Here is a 19,329-nt window from a genome sequence, read left to right as displayed (position 1 = left end):
GACATCTGCAGCCACAATCTGCCTACCCGCTCCGTAGCCCCTGCAGCCATCCATCGCGTAGCCGTAGCGCCTCTCTACTATCAAAATGGTCGCACCCGCTCTTGTCCTAGGCCTGCGCGGCGTACAAGTCGTCTTCAGCATCATCGTGCTGGGTCTTACAGCCTACAGTATGTTGCACACAGACCGCGCGATGCCGTAGCGTCACTAACATGTCTGCAGTTGTCGATGCCTACGTCACCTGGGTGCCGGCGAGCGTCGCCTTCATGCTGTTCACCTCCATCTGGACCCTTCTGGCTGTCGCATATCTCGTCCTCGCACCAGCTCGCTTCCCCGCTGCAGCCCACAAGTTTGCCATTGGCGGAGTCGAGTTCATTACCATGATCTTCTGGTTCGCAGCCTTCGTTGCAGTGGCCACTCGATGGGGTAACAACTGGTGGGCTGGCCGCCAAGGCACCTTCTACAGCTGCGGAGTCGCTGCCATCGTCTTCTCTGCTTTCAACTGGTATGCCATCTAGATTTTCACCCGCGACTGTGTACTGACATACCACAGGGTTGCCTTTGTTGCTTCGACCGTGCTTGCGGCGCTGCACATCCGCAGCTCCCCCAGGAATGACACCGCTCCTGCACCGAACATGGCCGGCGTCTAAACGACGATTCTCTGTCGCGCGATACGGTCCAGACCAGCTGTTGGTCTTATAACTCATGATACCCATATCTTTCCTAATCTTACTCTTGTACACACGGTTAGAACGTAATGTCGAGCGTGGCGTTCGTGTTATGTACGGTGCGTCCGAACCCCCGATACCACGTTTATGATACATGCTCTTAAAGCGTCCTGAATAATGAGATTCTTGACTTTGATCTACTAGTTGCAGATGTCAGCTACAGTTTTGGTGATGATTACCACGACGGCCCTGCGGCAATCGCGACTGACAGTGCCCCACCTTTAGCGACGCCGCCGGCCACCAACCTGGAGATCATCGACCCTGCTTGGAGCAATCGACGCTTACTGCAGAACTTTGTCAACTCCAGATATTCGCATCTCACCTCACTTAAGCTGTTTTACTTTGTTGCTGCCTCTCCCAAAGACGCGTCGGCTGCAAACAAGCGGTGCGCTACCCGACGCGAGTCATCATTCCCTCCTCCACGCATCCATGCGAATCAGCAACGAAGCCAGCGCTGGTCGTAGGCCCTTGGCCAACGCCGCATTTACGACTACCAATCGCCAAGTTTCCGGGGAGTCTGACCGACAGTTGAAGCGCGTACCGTGGATGCCGTTCATGCTCAGCAACAAGAGGGAATGCCTTGTGGAGATCTCTTACCTTAAGTACCGCTTGGCTGGGACACGGTACATCCGACTCTTCCTGAGTGCTGTTGGACATTGATGAAGCACCCACCAGGAATCAGGATTACCGTGCATTGGGGCTAACCTACCCCGGGAAGGACTCGGTGGCTGGCCCACTCACTCTATCTGTCTCGCGTGCATGTTCGGAGCAATCCCACGCGCTTCCCGTCGATGAAGTACCCACACACGGACATGTTGCTTCAAGAACATCAAGCTACGGGCTTGGTCTAGTTGGTTGTGGACTCTATACGAATTTGATTGCCATGCTAACGCCCCGACACTGTCCCAGGGCGTGATACTCGTGCATCAACCCCCGCCTGTCGCTTCGGTAGCTACGACACGAGCATTTGCCGCGTTCAAGCCATCGCTACCGCTTAATCCTCCTGATATTCGCGCTTAGTGCGTGCGCCTCTGGATCATCATGAGCCGAAGCTGGATGCTTGTATCATGGGACTGGACATGATCTTCAAGTCCTGGCAATACTCCTGTTCTCTCCAGGGCGTGATCTGACAAGCATATCATCACACGTCCCATCAATTTGTAGTTGGACCCCAAATATGTTCGTGCCTTGCGAAATTGACCGTTAATTCGCCATAGGACAAGATCCACGGTGTCGGGTTAACATTTCCTGTCCGTGCCGTCGGAAGAGCACGACTAGGCGCTGCCTCGCTAAAAGTGCCACTGCAACTTCGAAGTGCAACACGAGAGCAGGTCACGTACCAGCCAACAGGTTAAACACAGGCTCGAAAAATGCACTTGCGAGCAGCAAGGCGTTCGTTCGGGCTCTTCTGAGCTTTGTTCGGGATGATTAACACCCGATAATTGGAGGAACAAGACCAATTTAACCGGCTGCCAAGGTATGCAGCTGATGCGCCGCGACGCTTACCCAATATAAGATGCAGGTTCGGTATTACGGTCGTGTTCTCCGCCTTAGCCTAGGTAGGCTACGGAGCATCTGGGGTAAAGAGCCGGGGTAGTGGATCGTCCTTGGGCCACGCCGTATTATAAAGGGTAAACCCCATTCTGCTCGAGCACCAGCAGCCTCCAGCGCTTCCAACACCGGCATCATGGGTCTCCTCAAAGCTCAGGATGGTACTTCCGACCCCATCATCACCCGCATGGTGGAGCAGGACAAGGTGCGATGGTGGAAGAAACCGAATCTGCGCATTATGTACATCTGGCTCTTCTGCTGCTGCATGGGTGTTGAGATTACCTCTGGTTTCGACTCTCAGCTCATCGGCACACTTCAGTTTTCCGTTCCATTCAACACATGTAAGTCCAAACTGTTGCAGCTTTAGATCCACAAGGCTGACAGTCTCAGATTTTGGAGAAGGCTACAAGGACTCCGATGGCGAAGCCAGCATCGAACCCAAAATCATCGGTTTCATGTCCTCATGCTACCAGCTCGGTTCCATTCTTGCAGTTCCAGTCGCACCCTGGTTGAGCCAAAAGTATGGTAGACGCATGTCTATCTTCGTTGGTTCCGTCATTATGGTCATCGGCGCTTTGTTGCAAGGTTTTGCTCAGCACAGTACGTACACAACCCGTCCACATACACAGTGGCGGCGTATCTAACGCAGTATCAGTTGGAATGTACATCATCGCACGTATGCTGCTTGGTTTCGGTATCCTCTTCGCCATCGTCTCCGGTTCTTCCCTGATCGGAGAGTTGGCTTACCCCAAGGAACGCCCATTCATGACCTCGCTCTTCAACGCATCTTACTTCATCGGATCCATCCTTGCCGCTGCCATCTCAATCAAGACAACGGAGATGGTAGGAAACTGGGGCTGGCGAGCACCATCTCTGCTGCAGATCTGCCCGTCCATCCTCCAGATTTGCACTGTTTTGTACGTTCCTCCGAACGAGTTTAGAGTTCCACACTGACTTTACTAGCCTGCTACCTGAGAGCCCACGTTGGCTTGTCAGCCGTGATCGCGATGATGAAGCTTTCGCCGTTTTGACAAAATACCATGCCGAAGGCGACGCCAACTCCATCCTCGTACAAGCCGAGATGGCCCAGATCCGATCCACAATCAAACTCGAGATGGAGAACTCAAGCCGCTCGTGGATGGACATGGTTCGTACACCTGGTATGCGACGCCGTGTCTTCATTTCTTGCTTCCTTGGTCTCTTCACCCAGATGAGCGGAAACACTCTGATCTCGTACTACCAAAATCTTCTTTTCAAGATGATGGGATACACCACCAAGTACGCCAAGACGCGCATCAACATCGCCAACCAATGCTGGAGTTTGATCAACGGTGTCACTATCGCTCTCGTCGTCACTCGATTCCGCCGTCGCTGGATGTTTATGCTTTCCGCTGGATCCATGACCATGGTCTTCATGGCCATGACCATCGCTTTCCAGCGTCTCCAAGTCGCCGATGCCAACGGCACCAAGAACCAGGCTGCGCAAATCGCCTCGCTCGTCTTCTTCTTCGCATACTCGCCCTGCTACAACATCGGTAACAACTCGCTCACATACACCTACCTCGTCGAACTCTTCCCCTACGCCCAGCGTACCATGGGTATCGGTGTCGAGCAAATGTTCGGCAAGCTCGCCGGATTCTTCTCCGTCTACGTCAACCCTATTGCTCTTGACGCGATTCAGTGGAAGTACTTTGCCATTTACTGCGGATGGATCACATTCGAGTTCTGCTTCGTCTACCTCATGTACCCTGAGACGTACAACCGCACGCTCGAGGAGCTTGCTTTCTGTAAGTATATGACGGAGACGACTTGTATTGAGCTATTACTAACTTTTTCGCAGTGTTCGAAGACAAGGAGTTTGCCGACGAGGCTGTCAGGGCTGTCGAGAAGACCGTCAACCACGGCCACGACGACGGAACGGTTACCGAGCACGGCAAGATGGAGACTACTACCATCGAGCGCACTGCTTAGGCCGCGTCTTGTCAATAGTCTGTCAGTGTCCATCACTCTTCGCTACATAGAGTACGCGCCTGAAGCTACTGTTGCTTCGATGAATCTAAACAAGTTTCACGTCCACGATTATGCCGATTGCTTAATGTTGATGTCCATTACTTTTTTTATATCACGCTTTTCAGAGAATGCGCGTCAATCTAACAGTAATAAAAGAACCAGTATGATAAAAACTGATGTAGGTAGCGCGATGGTTGCAACAAGCATTCCAAGGTTGGTGGCGGAACTCAGGTCTTTGACGCCACGGAACTTCGATTCGCCGCGCCACACTAAGCTCATCAAGCACACGCCACCCGCCATCTCAACCTTGGACTTCATCGTCCCTCATTTTCACCTTTTTCATTGTCCTTTGTTTGCTCATGTCATTTTTTTCCGGACATGGCATGACCCTCACCATCCTCTTCACTTTACTATTTCACACGTCGATTTCATCTTCTTCCGTATTCTCCTCGGTCCTGACTCGTACATTGCTCTCCAGCTCGGCGAGTACAACATCTTCGTCATGATCAGCTAGCTCTCTTTCACCGATGTCTAGATGCGCTTTCTCTAGATCTACAGGTCTTCCTTTGAACTCTTTGCCTTTCTCTCGCCTTAGGCTGTAATGCATGTTCTCTTATGTCTTACCTGCAGCTATTATTACCTATACAATTATATATTCTATAATATATTTTATTTACTCTAGCTAGCTATTTTATAACTTTTTAATTTTTAAAGTTTATAATCTTTATACTATAGCCTATAAGAATATAGTTAACTTATTTCTTTTATAGATTATATATAAAGTTAGTAGTAATATTTAAAAATACTTATTTTATAAATACTAAGGTATACTTAAGTATTTAAAGTTATTAAAAAAAGCTATCTAGTACTACTAGTTTAGCTATAAGAAAAGCCTTATTATTAATTAATTTTAATATATTAGCTATATCTTTAATATTAATACTATAATATACTTTAAAAGTAGCTAATATAAAAGTAATACTTTTTTATATTTATAATTTACTTTTTAAGAAGAAAAAAAATATAAGTAAAAAAAAACCTCTTTACTTATAATATATTTTTACTTATAGTAGTAGACTATTTAAAGTAAAAAAACTTAAAAAAAATTTCTATAAGTTATTAGAAACCTGTGTTCTAGATAGTTAGACAACGTTATGTAACCTAACTTAGCATAAGTATAAGTAAATCTAAGAAATTATTACCTAAAAGGTAATAATTTATCTATTCTTACTAAATAATATACTATTACTTTACTATTTCTTACATTTTATATTAATTATTAGTTACTTATTTAATATTTAAATTATTTACCTTATAATACGTCTATATTATATAATATCTACTTATAATACTTATAGCAATAGTTATATGCTAATAAACGTTAATAATAACGTAAAACTATCTAATATAGCAGTATTAGCTATAGGTCTATTAGTACTAACTTTTATTAAGAAAAAAGTGTATAAGCTAACACTTTTTATATCTAAGATAAATAATAACGTTAGTAATAGCCTAATTCTGCTACTATTACTATAAGATTATATTCTTACTTTTAATAAGACTTAAAATATTTTAAAAGAGGCTATTCTAGACTAGAAGCTATAACGCCTTTATACCTAAAAAACTCTCTAACTAAAGCGCATTAAGCTAGCTAAGTTATAGAACTTTTACGCTAAAGTTACTATAAGTAACTTAACTACTCTTAAGAAGAATATAAAAGCGCTATTTATAACTTATTTAAAGAACGCTCTTTCTACTAAAGGCTTTCTAAGACCTAAACCTCTATAGTTATTCTTAAAGACTAACTAAGTGTAATATAATTACTAAAAGTAGAATTATAAGTTATACTTTCTTTATATACTATAAAGCTTTATAATAGAGATATAGAAAGTAGATTTTAGTACTATATATATCTCTAAGCTATTAAAGACTTTATAGCATACCTATTAGGTATTAAAGAAGTACTAGAACTCTACCTAAACACTATTATAAGTAGACCTTAAGTATATTATATTAAACTTACTTAGTTCTTTATAAAAGCATAAATAATACGCTTATAATTACTTTAAGCGCACTATATAGTGTAGTAATTAAAATTCTATAAACTTTTTAGATTATATAAGGCTATTATAAAAGAAACTTAGATTAGACTAAACACTAGATATATAAGTACTAGAGTATACTATAGCCTTATAGAATAATATTAGAAAGAGCTTACTCTTACTTTTTATAAACTAATGTTTTACACTTCTATAAGTAGAAGAATATACTAACTTTATTTTTTAATAAAAGTTTTATATTATAAAAAATAAGCTATAACTACCTAAAAAGAATAGACCTTAATTTATCTAAGATTAATCTAATATTTAGAGTACTAGTAAACCTTTAAAAAACGCTAAGTACGCTAAATTAGCCTAAAATAAGTTAAAGAAAAGTAGTTTAAGTAATAATAACGTATCTAAAAAGTAAATTACATACTATAGATATAGTAAAGTTAGTTATTATAAAAATAAATATTTAAAGGCTAATAAGTCTAATACTATAGGTAAGTCTGCTAATAAGTCTAAGTTAGAAAAAGACTAGAAGTAGAAGAATTAATCTTCTATCTTACTACTTACATCTTTTTAAATAAGAAGAATAAGAATATAAAAACGCTACGCAAGGCCTTATAGCCTACTCTATTCTAACTTTTAATAGTAAAGTTTACTCTTAAGACGTCTAAGCCTAAAGAGGTAATAATTAATAGTAGTTTATAACTAAACCTTATTTCTACTATATTAGTAAAGAAGCAAGAATTAGTTATTAATTCTTTACCTAACCTTCTTATAGAAGAGGTTAATAGTAGAAAGCTTACTATCTATAAAATAACTAAAGTAGATATTACTATTACTAATTTATAGAGCTGCGTAAAGACGTAGCGTATTTTATTTATAGTATCTAACCTAAATAAGTATACTATATATTTAGAATTACTATAGATTAATTACTATAACTTTAAGTTAAACTACGCTTTATAGCGTATACTCTTTAGAAGTAATAAAGCTAAAGAGATTAGCTCTTTTTAAAAGATTATAGTAGAAAACATCTAATTATTTAAAAGAAGTATACGCAATTCTAGTGCAAACGTGTATACCTATCTAGTAGGCGTAGTAGGTTAGAATAACCTATTCTTAGCTTAAATAAGTAATATGCCTCTACTATATATAGAGTTTATTAATATTTATTTTAAGAAGAACTTAGTAATTATTACTAAGTATAGTCTATAAGACCTAGCTCTAAACTTAGAACCTAAGATAAATCTACTATATATACTATTATATAATCTTTCTTAAACTAAGTTAGAGCTTCTTAGAAAGTACCTAGAAAAGTATATAGTATAAAAGTAGATAAGACACTTAAAGTTACTAGCTAGCGTATCTATTTTTTTTATTAAGAAGAAGAACAGCTCTATAAAGCTATATATTAACTATTATAGCTTAAATAAGATTATAATTAAAAATAGATACCTACTATCTTTAATTATAGAGTCTTTAGACTACTTAGCGTAAGCTAAGTACTATACTAAGCTAGATATATAAAAGGCTTACTATAGAATTTATATCTAGAAAGAAGATAAGTAGAAAACTATATTTTGCATCTAATATAGTTATTTTAAGTATACTATAATGCCTTTTAGCCTTATAAATGTACTTGCCTAGTTTTAGGTATATATTAACTAGACTCTTATTAGTCTAATTAATATATTATATATTATCTACTTAGATAATATTCTTATCTTCTTAAATACTCTTAAAGAATATAAAGTATATATTAAAAAAGTTTTGTAGAGACTGCGTAAGGCTAAGCTTTATTTAAAGCTTAGTAAGTATAAGTAGTATACCTAACGCACTAAGTACTTTAGTTATATTATTATACCTAATAAAATTAAGATTAACTAAAACTATATTAAGACTATCTAGAATTAGCCTAAGCTACGTATAGTTTATAATATTTAAGTATTTATTAGCTTTATAAACTACTATTACTAATTTATTACTAGTTTTTCTAAATTAGCTCTACTATTAACTATTTTAATCTAAAAAAGCCTAAGCGTAGCTAAAGGTAGCTACGCTATATAGAGAGAGAAGAGCTAGTTTCTAGATATTAGTAAAGCTGCTAAGAAGGCTTTCTATAAGCTTAAGAACTCTTTCTTAAAGAAACTAATCTTAGCTTACTTTAAAAGAGATTGTAAGATAAAAGTTAAAGTTAATATATCTAAAGGTGTAATATTAGGTATTTTAAGCTAATATATTATAGAATTACCTAAGCTAGATAACTAGTACCTAGTTAACTTCTATTTACGTAAGCTTATTATAGTAAAGTATAATTATAATATATATAACTAAGAACTATTAGCTATTATTAAAAGTTTAGAATATTAGTAATATTACTTTAAAAGTATCTATTTTAAGATCTTTACTAATTATATAAACCTTAAGTAGTTTATAGAAACTAAGGTCTTTAACTATTATTAAGTTTAGTCTTACCTAGTACTTACGTAATATAATTTTAACTTAATTTATTATTCTAGAAGCACTAATCTAGTAGATAGCCTATTACGCTGCTTTAATTACATAGCTAAGTTATAGAAGCTAGTCTAGAAGTATAATAAAGCCTTTGTATAGTCTATAAGAGATATTATTCTTAATAAGAGTAAGAAAGCCTTCTTAGCTATAGCTACGCTAATAAGGTTTAGTTCTAAATTAGAACTACTAAATAAATTAAGTAAAGCGCTTAATAAGTTTAAGTAAGTTAATTAGACTAAACTAAGAGAGTAAGAGTCTATAGAAGATTAGAATACCTCTAATAAAGCTAGTAAATTCTCTTTAGAAGAATTAGACTTAGACATAAAATAAATAGACTTATTAGAACTTATTATAGGTTATAGTTACTTTTAAAAGCTTACTAATATAGAAAGTAAGTTAAAAGTACTTATAAAGTGCTATAATAATTTACTAGTAGAATATTTTAGAGTAAGACGCATCTTAGAAAAGCTCTAATATTAATATACCTAAAAAAGTATAAGAAAGAATATTACTAAGTATTATTATAATTGCTTAGCCTACTATAAGGTAACACTAGCTTACTATAAACTATATAGTTTATTAGAACTTCTACTTTCTCTAGATTAACTCTAAAAGAAAGCTACTATAGATTTTATTATAGAGCTTCTCTCTAGTACTATATAAGGCTAAGTCTATAACATAATACTAGTTATTATATATAGACTTACTAAGATAGCCTATTATATTCTAGTAAGAGGTAATTAGAATAGCTTAGACCTTGCCTAGGCCTAAATATGTAAAGTTATTTATCTATATAGTATTCTAAAGTAAGTTATCTTAAATAAAAGCTTACTAATAAATATAAAGTATTAGAATATCTTTTAATACTATTTAAACTCTAGAAGAGTTCTTACGTCTATATTCTACCTCTAGATAAATAGTTAAACTAAGTAGTAGAACTAAACACTAGAATAGTACCTATAGTATTACTATACGCTAGAATAGAATAACTAGGCTCTATAGATATCTATTAGAGAATTTGCGTATAATAATAGTATTTACACAACTACTAGTATAACTCTCTTTTAAGCCTATTATAGTATAGACCTAAAAGAAGTAGACTAGCCTAGTATAGCTTAGAGTAATAGAGAAAGCTTTATAAAGCTTTCTACTATAGTAAAAGTACTTAGCTTATAAGCTAAGTATAAGAAAAAGATTATTATAGCTAATACCTATTAGAAAGTATATACTAATAAAAAAAAAATATCTCTTTTATTTAAGGTAGAGAATTAAGTTTTAATTTTTAATTAGTATATGCGTTCTACTAGGCTAAAGAAGAAGCTAGATTAGAAGTATATAGGCTCTAGGCGTATAATAGCTTAGATTAGCCTATCTACGTTTAAGATTAATATACCTAAACTAAAGATAGTCTATTTAGTCTTTTACGCATTACTTCTAGAACTATATAAGCTAACTAAATAATTATTATACCTACTAATATAGAGTATTAACACTATGCGCAGATTTAGTAATAATATATATAATGTTAACTAAATCTTAGATTAAAGGCGTAATAAGAATAATTAGTAGAAGTATTTTATTAAATAGCAAAGCTACTTTAATAAGAAAAACTTTTAAAAACTAGAACTAAAGATTAGTGTAAAGGCGCTATAGAAGTTTTAAGATAATAAAAGTATATAGCTCTAATATTAGTCTAAAAAGAAAAAACCTAAGTAGAGCTGTAAACAGCCTTCTAAAAAGAAAAAGAATAAGTTAAGATAATGCTTAGAGAATAAAACTAAGTATACCTTTACTAGTTTTTTTCTAATTTAGATTTTTTAATATAGTGTTTAATAGTACTATAGCCTAATAGCTTACTTTAGCTATTCTTATAATAATTATATACTACTTATTATAGATTATTATAACCTATTCTATATTATAAAGCTTTACTTCTATTAGTTTTTTATAGATCTTAAACTTTAAGATAAAATATTATATTTTTATAAGTTACTTAGAAGATAGATTTTGTAAGACTTTAGTAATTCTTGCTAAGCTAGATATACGCTAGAGAATAAGCTATTAAAGCCTATTATAGGTTAGAATAATCTAAGATAAGCTAAAAGTTCTAAATATTATACTTAAAGGCTACTTTTTTGTTAGATTTACTACTAAATACCTAAACTAGTACTTAATACTCTAAAATTAAGCTATATGCTACTAAAATAACCTAGAATAGCTTATTATAAAGCATTTTACCTATTCTTAGTATTATTATAAATTATGTTAGCTACTTTAATTTTCTTAGTAAAGATACTCTTCTAACCTTAGATAGTATTAACTCTACTATTCTTAAAAGTATAGATTTTAGTAGCCTTATCTAATATAATCTTCTTAAGCTAAACCTTCTTAAAATTAATAACTATATGCTATTATAAGTTAGAATAGCCTATAATAGCCTAGTATAGAGAAGACTTACCTTCTTAAAACTATTCTCTATTATATTATTAAAAGTACGCTTTTACTTAGCTGCGTAAACTTAATTAGAAGCTAAAACTAACTTTTTAGAGTAACTAAAAGTAGAAGAGTAAACTAAAAACATAGTAGACTAATAATAATAAGTTTTGCTATTATAAAGAAAGAGCTTCTCTATATAAAAATAATATTACTTATTAAAAGTTAGAATAGCCTATAATAGCCTAGAATAGCTACTTACTTCTTAATAATCTTCTTAAAGGCTATAGCTATCTTTAGAAGTTTATTGTTAAAGCTCTAAATCTCTTAAGTAGTATAATTATAAATAGATTTAATCTACTAAGCTAGAGCTAGAATCTTAGTGCTATTAGTATTAGTAGAAAGTATAATCTAGGCGCTCTAATTATTAACTTAATAAAGTAGGTTATAGTTATAAATAGTAATAGTGCCTTAATTAATCTTCTACAGAAGATTACTAATAGTATAATTAAAGTAACTATTGCTTAATTCTACTTAAAAAAACTATATAATAGGTTAGTATAGGTTATAATAGCCTATTATAGAGTATTATAACTTACTATATAGTAATCTTAGTTAAGAATCTAGTACCTAAGGCACTTAGACTAATAGTAGGTCTTACTATTTATAACGCAGAACTAGCTGCTTAGAAGACTAACATACTTAGCGTATTCTAGAATCTTTTTCTTATTTAGTAGGTAGATAAAGTAATAGCTAACTTTTCTAAAGTACTTAACACTGCTAGTAGAGAAGAATATAATATAGTAGTAATAAAAGTTTATAGCCTACTTACTATATTCTATAAAAGTATTTAAAATGTTAGTAAAGTCTATAGTAGGCTATTCTAGACTATAATAGCCTTAGATAGGTCTTCTAGAGGCTAGATAAAGTAAAGTTATTAAGAGTAAGCGTAAACGTAAGTAAAACAAATAGTGTAATATAGATAGTTATTTACTAGTATTATGTTAGCTTAGTTATATCTTAGTAACTTATAATACTCTATAATAGTCTATAATAGGCTATTATAGGCTATCTAGGCTACTAGTAGAAAATATTAAAATTAAAAGTACTTATCTAATTATTATTAGTTAGTGTAAAAGTAATAGTTAAGAAATTTAAAAGATTTTAATATAATACTACTAAGACGCTAGCTACTAGCGTAGGTAGTAGTATTTACTATAATATTCTATTATTACCTATTTTAGTAGTAAGTAAGAAAATTACTAAGTAAAGGTAAAGGTAAGTCTAAAAAATAACTTTCTTATAAGATAGCGTATTTTATATCTACTAATATACGTCTTAATTACTAGGTAATAATAATCTATAAAATAGTCTACTTTAGCCTAGAATAATCTATTCTATCTAACTCTAGAGAATTAGAGCTAAAAAGAGAGATATTATTAGAAACCTATATTCTAGATAGTTAGACAACGTTATATAACTTAACTTAGCGCAAGTATAAGTAGATCTAAAGAATTATTACCTAGAAGGTAATAATTTATCTATTCTTACTAGACAATATACTATTACTCTACTATCTCTTGCATTCTATATTAATTATTAGTTACTTGTCTAATATAAGTACTATATAGCTATAAAAGCTAAGCTAGATATTAGAGCTTAAAAAAGTAGTAGTAATAATTAGTTTATTTATAGTATATAAGTTATATAAGTAATAAAGATACTATAGTAGCTATCTTATATTTCTCTTTTAACTTATATTTAAGTATAATATAAATTTAGTTTTTTATTTTTATTTTATAGTACTATAGTAGCAACGTAAATAAGTAACTTACAACTTCTAAAATCTATATATACCTATCTAATTAGGTTCTCTTGCAAAAAGAGAAGTATTGTTAACACAAGAGCTTGTAATGCATGTTTTTCTCTTCTTGTGCTCTGAGAGCGTCGAGATCTTTGAGCCGTTGGCTGAAACGCGTAGTTCGCGCAGACGGCTTCGTTTTGGTCTTGGGTGAAGGCATGTCCGGGGTTTTCTCAGCTACAGTTTTGTCCCTCGCTTCGTCGATGCGCGTTGAAATGTCTGTGTGGGTATCAGTGGAACTTTCGGACTGGGCTACATCAGAATCGTCTTTTTCTGAGTCCACTTCAGATCCGGCATCTTCAGGGCTCTCACCGTCTTGGTCCTCATCTTCGGAATTCTCGTCGTTTGTATCGCCTTCACCGTCACTATCCGAGTCGCTGGTAGTACCGTACAGCACGTGTTCTACTGTCCTGAACTCTCTCCTCATCCTGTGAAAGTACCATCGATTCGCGTCGGCGTCGTGCTTTTTATCGATCCTTGTCTTCCAGACCACCATCGCATTACGGAATGTTGTGTAAACAGTACTGGTGCGGTCTACGATGAGTTCTGTATTCTCCAGAGCGTAGAGGAGGTGCGCAACGGTCTCTTTGATAGGTTTGGTAGTGCATTTTTCGTGGTAAAGATTGAAAGCTTCTATATCTTGTCTAAAGTCAATCGGTGGAGTAGGTTGGGTGAAGGCCGCCATCTGAATAAGGTTATGAAGATTGTTGATCTAAGGAGAAACAAGGTTTTGTATGAGGGTAAGGTCAACATGTTTGCTACTTGCAAGACTTCCAAGGTTGTCAAAACCGCACATACAGTGAACAATGAGCTCATCAAAGTTCAGCACGTAGCGTGCCTGAATGTTGCAATCAACTAGCAGCATGACATTGTATTGTGCATGGTATTGATAGAAGAACAGATAACGGAAAGATGTAGCGACGAGCTCAGACCGAGCAGCACAGAATGCAAACGAAACTGGCGGTTACCATGGGGACGTGCTCAGGTGAAGAGAGCGAACTCTACCTTTGCAAATTGCGCGTCGTCAAGCGACCTCCACAACAGCCTCACGCCTGCCTCAAAATTTCTTGAAATTTTGACGCTCACATACTGATCCGATACTCTCCAGATTCTCGTCTCGCCGATCCAATCTCATCATGATGGATCTAGCATCCCAGCTTCACGAGCAGTTCCGCCTCAGCGGAGGGCAGTCGTTCCTGGCGCAGAACGAGATCGAGGCCACCTTCGCGGTGTTGTACGGTGCGCATTCTCTGAGTATTCGACATTTGTCTTGTCCGCACACTAACATCAAGTTCTAGGCGAGTCCACCGAGAAGGACCGAACCGACTTCGACCTGCTGTTCCGCGGTCTAAACCAGGACATGTGGGACCTGCAGCACGAGCTGTCGGTGAACACAGTTGGGTGGTGGTGGGCCGGGGTCGCAGCATCCCGTCTGTACGACCGCCTGAACGGGTTCATGGACAAGAGGGTCAGGGCATTGGCGGATGGCAGCCCCATCCTCGTCAAGGGCTTGCCTCCGACCATGCCAGGTCCGATGCTGTCGAAGTGGGCGAGCGACTACGTCGCCAACTCCCCTGCACCCTCCGCGCCTCTTTCCGCAACACCTCGGGGAAGCAGGATAATCGCCGGGGAGACGAAGACTCGTCGCACGGCCCGCATCCGTCGTGAGAAGCGCGAGCGTAAGGCAGCCGCTCTGGCCAAGGGTGGTGCATAGTACGCTGGTGGATGGCGTTGGCGACTACATGTCGGCCTCAGGATCAGGATACCCGAGCTGTGTAGATGATAAGTACACTACGTAGTCCTATACCATACCCGGACTTACCTCACTGTCCGAGGTCAAGCATTCTCATGTGCTTCCCCATCTTTCCTCGCTTTTCTCAACCTAATGTACTCCTCCAGTGTGATCTTCCGCACCACTGGAGTGGTTACATCCTCATTGGCGGGAACATTCGTCGTAGTGACATCGCTGCCGGGCACTGACTTCATAGCCATACTCGCAGATGGTATAGCGTGGGGCGCTGATGTCGTATCCGGGGTCGGTCCCGCAGTGATCGTCCGCTCACCGTCGCTGTCATGGATTATAACAGGCCCGCTCATATTGAGGGAGATGTCTGTTGCATGAGCCTTTGTAGAGAACAAAACCAGTCGTCTCAATGTTAGCATGGTCCTCGCTACCTCGTGCTCCTGCTCGGTGTGACGTTCGCCTGTTCGGTCAGGCCTACCAATGCGGTGATCAACCCATCCCATGCGACTCAAACTTTGATGAGGCCTGGTAGTAGCAGCGGTGTCTTGCTGACAGCGATTTGAGATCGTGACAGTGGGAGTATTTAGTGGATTATCCGACATCTCGCCAACTGTGTAGATTGAATGGAAGAGTTCTAGGGTTCATTGAGGGCTAGTCGAGTCAAAGTAGTGGAGAGAATACGGCTGTTCAAGCCACTATATCACAAAGTCTGTCTCGGCTTACGACGGGCTATATTCCCGCTACAGTTAGGCAGATGACTAAAATCGACGTGAATGAGCAATTGATTCTAGAATATCTGTAGTGAATGGCCGCCTAATTTGCAGTGCGTGAATTGAGTGACTGCTTACTAGGTGCAAGAAGGTATGTGCACACATAATTCCCCTAGCAGGATTTGGGCATCTTCTTGTCTCCGAGAAAGGCCTACTCTTCCCATTCGTTAACGCCCCACAACTCGCTCCACATATCCTCTTGCTCCATAGCCATATCTACGTCTTGCTGTGTTCGCGCATGTTCGAGTTCCATTTCTCTGACCCTATCGTTTGCAGCATTCTCCTTCGGCCTACTACCAAAACCTTTGTAGCTCTTATGGCCGAAAGCCTTCTCACCAGCAAGATCAGCCGGAAAGGCCTTAGGACGACTCGGAGGCTTCAGAAGTGCGTCAAGTTCTTTAGCTTGAAGCCCGGAAGGGCTGTCGTACTTAAACTTGAAGTCGTTTGCCGCGGATGGCATGAAACCTTCGCCCTCATCCAATTTCAAGGGCTCAGGTGCCGGTTGCTCAGATTCGATGGCCTTTGAGGACGAGTTCCCAGCTCCGGGAGCAGCGGCAGTCTTCTTTCGTGTCGAACGACGAAGGGGTATAACCTCGCGCGGGGTTTCTTCCTTAGCCAAGTTAGTCGACTCCAAAGTCGTTCCAGGAGCGGCCGGATTCATGAGTTGCTGGACAAAATCCATACTCGCAGGATCAGCGGTGATGTCACTGTTTGCCATCTCCCTTAGGATAAATGCAGCAGTGAAGTCATCGTTATCCACATCATGAACAAGCGTGCTGCGCATAGCGCTTTCATGCTCACCTTGAACAGGGGGTATGTAGCCTTCCTGTCCTTCGAGCATGGATAGAGAGAGGAGTTGTTGTTGACGTTCGAGGTCCTTAGCTTGCTCAAGATCGAAAGCATCCAATGGTTCGTCAGTATCCAGCGATTGCGCTAGGCTGTCTACTTCCCTTACAACCAATATCCTGTCGTTTGTAATTCTTAACTTTGGCAGCTTCAGAGCAGTGTGTTGTCCAGGGAGTCGAGATAATGCTTCCTGCGCTTTCCGCGAAGTCAGGAGACCCCTGGACTTTGAGGGCCTCTTCCGTGTCTGCTTTACTGGGTCTTTCTGAGCGGGCATTGCGGAGTCTTGTGCCAGAGATTCAGCCAGAGTAGCCTCCAGCTGTTCCTCTTCAGTTAGAACTTGATCCCGAGAAACCTGATTCACATTGCGCGTAGTACGGCGGACCCATGGAGAAGTTCCACCGTGGCCGCTCCCGGATCTCGTTACGCGTTGTGAAATATGAGTCGTGGGCGTATTTGAAGAATTGGCATCTTGTTGTTCGGGTATATCGAACGTTTCTTCAGCAGTTGCCATCTGTACCACTGACATCGAAGCCGGATGGCCTGGTTCGGTCTGATTATTTGCCATTTCCTTTATAGCTCGCCATAGCGAAGTACCTTCTTTGAGACGGGGCATATTTGGTTGGTGGTCGTGAGTTCTTACTGAGGAACAAAGTTTAGGACATAAACTCTGGAATTTTCAGGATGAATGGTATTGGGATTCATTCACATGCGTATCTACTCTGTAGTTGCACAGTACTAACCCCTAGGGCAACAATGGGTGTGAAACAGCTTGAGAGGACACGATAGCTGCCCAGTATAAGCTCAGTCACATTAACACTTACTAGAAACTAAAGGAACCGTCGGAATCAAGATGCAAGAGATTTTGTGAGTGCATCTCAACCCGATATTAGACTTTCATCTAATTCACTACATGAGAGCTGTTTACCCAGATACTTCCTCAGCAAGTGGAGGCCCTGGATGACTACCTATACTGCTTGCAACTCTCAACCGCGATCATTCCCGCCACGATCACCGACTCTCAACTCAATCCTCCAGGCTCAGCCCAGTCTTGGTCTTTCCAGGATCTAGGCTCCCCTTGCATGGTTCGTTCTTTCTGAATGGCCCTCTCAGGAAACGAGTCAGGCCAACCATCTTTGCGCCAGTGCTGCAACCGCCAAGTCGAGTGATAGCTGTATGGATCGTCGTGCCATTCGATACGTGGCTCTGCATACTGGGGGTCTATGGGCGAGAGTTGTTGCTTATTTAGGAACACCGATGCAGAGGGTTGCGCTTTGGTGATCCCTAAGATCACCCTGATCTTGTAGTCGGCCTCGGTAGTTACTTCCAGGCGGTTGTCATCGCAGATCTTTTCGATGGCTTCGTCAAATACGGAAAGGGCACTGCGGCGGTCTCTTGGCGAGCAGATATCGCTGTCGTGATCGTTTGGTATCTTTTTGGTGAATCGCAGTCGTTTCTCGCGGAGACCACGGGCTATGGTGGTAACAGGGTTGTCTTCTAGAGGACCTTGATACTGGAAGTCGCTCATAGAGAGGCCGGTTTTCCTGGTCGGTGGGGGATTTGGCGGAGTACGGCGACCACCTGAATCATGTGGGACGCTGAATGCTTTAGGCATTAGGGATGTAGTATAGCAGAGCAATCTTGGGAGTGGAAGAGAAAGAGAAGGGTGTTAGTAGGCGTAGGTTATGACACACAGCTACGCAACAAGACTTTATAGGGTCTAGAAAGTGAGTGATACTACTGTGTGATCGCGTGAGATTCTTGATGAACGTGACTGCAAAACAAACGCGCAGTACTAGGATATGAGCATGAGAGCAGTGACGGTTTGGTGTTCAACCATCGCCGTAGAACAGGGCAAGAACAGACATGGACACTCGCCGCCCGATAGCCACTTCTCAGGTGTTTCATGACGTCAGGCCTCGTTCCCAGAGCGGAAGTCGGACTCGTTGTCTCTTGCCCGTCATCCGCCTCCTTTGCAGGCACTCAGTCCCACTTGAAGAACTTTTCGTCGTTGTTGACCTTGCGCATGAACTTCCTATGGAGATATTAGACTCATTCAGTTGGATCAAAATAGCACACTTACTGCCTCTTGCTCAGCTTCCGAGCTCTGTTTGCGACAGAGCCCATCAGGGCAGATCGCCTGACAGCATTTCTGCTGAAGATCATGACGAGTGACTGCTTCTCGTTCCTCTCTCCGGCCATCTTCTGATCGCTGGTGCTCTCTGTCTTCTCGCGGAACCCAAAGCTCTTGTAGTAAGCCTTTGTGCCAGGCTTGTTGACCGAGCCGTCATCGAAGCGGAGGTCGGCGGCCTTGAAGATTTTCGCATCCCTGCCGTAATGTTTGATGGGGTGTGCCTGAGCAGGCGAAATGGAAGACGAAATAGCGAGCGAAGGCGCTCGGATTGGAAGTGCCACGGGGCCTTGACCTAGACCTGTGACAATGATGTCAGCATCAGTAGTCGCCATGGTGATGTTGAAGAGGTTCTGGTGGCGTTGAGGTTGAAGAGGATGCAGAGTGTTGAGATCGCGAGAGACTTAACGATGTATGAGAAAGTCAAGTGAACGGTGACGAAAATCCCTCTGCCGGTGAAAGGTGCTCGTCCAAATCAGGCCTATACGCAGACCCTCTTTCACAGCCATGCACTTACGAAGGGATCGCGACACCCGTACACCTTGTACTCATATCGCATCCTCGACCTATCTTGGAGGCTCAAGCTTGACCCAATATGAAGTTCTTCATTATGCACACCTGTCTTCAGCAGGCTAAACCTGGCGCTTCCATCGCCAGACCTCTTACATGAATCAAATTATCTATTTAAATGGGCCC

The 19,329-nt window shown here is 39.5% G+C and overlaps 7 protein-coding genes across 7 annotated transcripts; 3 read left to right on the top strand and 4 right to left on the bottom strand.

Annotated features, from left to right (window-relative positions):
• Positions 1-85: 85 nt before the first annotated feature.
• On the top strand, positions 86-647 carry J4E78_000923 (uncharacterized protein; the record flags this gene model as incomplete). Its single annotated transcript, XM_049361584.1, has 3 exons — positions 86-167; positions 220-502; positions 551-647. The coding sequence occupies 3 exons, from the start codon at positions 86-88 to the stop codon at positions 645-647; spliced, it is 462 nt and encodes a 153-aa protein (XP_049226867.1).
• A 1,765-nt stretch (positions 648-2,412) lies between these two features.
• Positions 2,413-4,247, top strand: J4E78_000922 (uncharacterized protein; the record flags this gene model as incomplete). Its single annotated transcript, XM_049361583.1, has 5 exons — positions 2,413-2,617; positions 2,667-2,876; positions 2,932-3,193; positions 3,240-4,063; positions 4,117-4,247. 5 exons carry the CDS (start codon positions 2,413-2,415, stop codon positions 4,245-4,247), a joined length of 1,632 nt encoding a protein of 543 aa, XP_049226866.1.
• An 8,932-nt stretch (positions 4,248-13,179) lies between these two features.
• Positions 13,180-13,830, bottom strand: J4E78_000921 (uncharacterized protein; the record flags this gene model as incomplete). Its single annotated transcript, XM_049361582.1, has 1 exon — positions 13,180-13,830. The coding sequence occupies one exon, from the start codon at positions 13,828-13,830 to the stop codon at positions 13,180-13,182; it is 651 nt and encodes a 216-aa protein (XP_049226865.1).
• A 451-nt stretch (positions 13,831-14,281) lies between these two features.
• Positions 14,282-14,859, top strand: J4E78_000920 (uncharacterized protein; the record flags this gene model as incomplete). Its single annotated transcript, XM_049361581.1, has 2 exons — positions 14,282-14,384; positions 14,444-14,859. The coding sequence occupies 2 exons, from the start codon at positions 14,282-14,284 to the stop codon at positions 14,857-14,859; spliced, it is 519 nt and encodes a 172-aa protein (XP_049226864.1).
• A 951-nt stretch (positions 14,860-15,810) lies between these two features.
• Positions 15,811-17,118, bottom strand: J4E78_000919 (uncharacterized protein; the record flags this gene model as incomplete). The annotated part of the gene is made up of 1 exon (XM_049361580.1): positions 15,811-17,118. The coding sequence occupies one exon, from the start codon at positions 17,116-17,118 to the stop codon at positions 15,811-15,813; it is 1,308 nt and encodes a 435-aa protein (XP_049226863.1).
• A 405-nt stretch (positions 17,119-17,523) lies between these two features.
• Positions 17,524-18,117, bottom strand: J4E78_000918 (uncharacterized protein; the record flags this gene model as incomplete). Its single annotated transcript, XM_049361579.1, has 1 exon — positions 17,524-18,117. The coding sequence occupies one exon, from the start codon at positions 18,115-18,117 to the stop codon at positions 17,524-17,526; it is 594 nt and encodes a 197-aa protein (XP_049226862.1).
• A 368-nt stretch (positions 18,118-18,485) lies between these two features.
• J4E78_000917 (uncharacterized protein) lies at positions 18,486-18,968 on the bottom strand (the record flags this gene model as incomplete). The annotated part of the gene is made up of 2 exons (XM_049361578.1): positions 18,486-18,537; positions 18,586-18,968. The coding sequence occupies 2 exons, from the start codon at positions 18,966-18,968 to the stop codon at positions 18,486-18,488; spliced, it is 435 nt and encodes a 144-aa protein (XP_049226861.1).
• Positions 18,969-19,329: the final 361 nt, after the last annotated feature.

Source organism: Alternaria triticimaculans (genome assembly GCF_023758025.1).
Source record: "Alternaria triticimaculans strain BMP 0046 chromosome Unknown scaffold_1, whole genome shotgun sequence".
NCBI classification, from domain to species: domain Eukaryota; kingdom Fungi; phylum Ascomycota; class Dothideomycetes; order Pleosporales; family Pleosporaceae; genus Alternaria; species Alternaria triticimaculans.
This window is presented reverse-complemented; position numbering and strand designations above follow the sequence as displayed.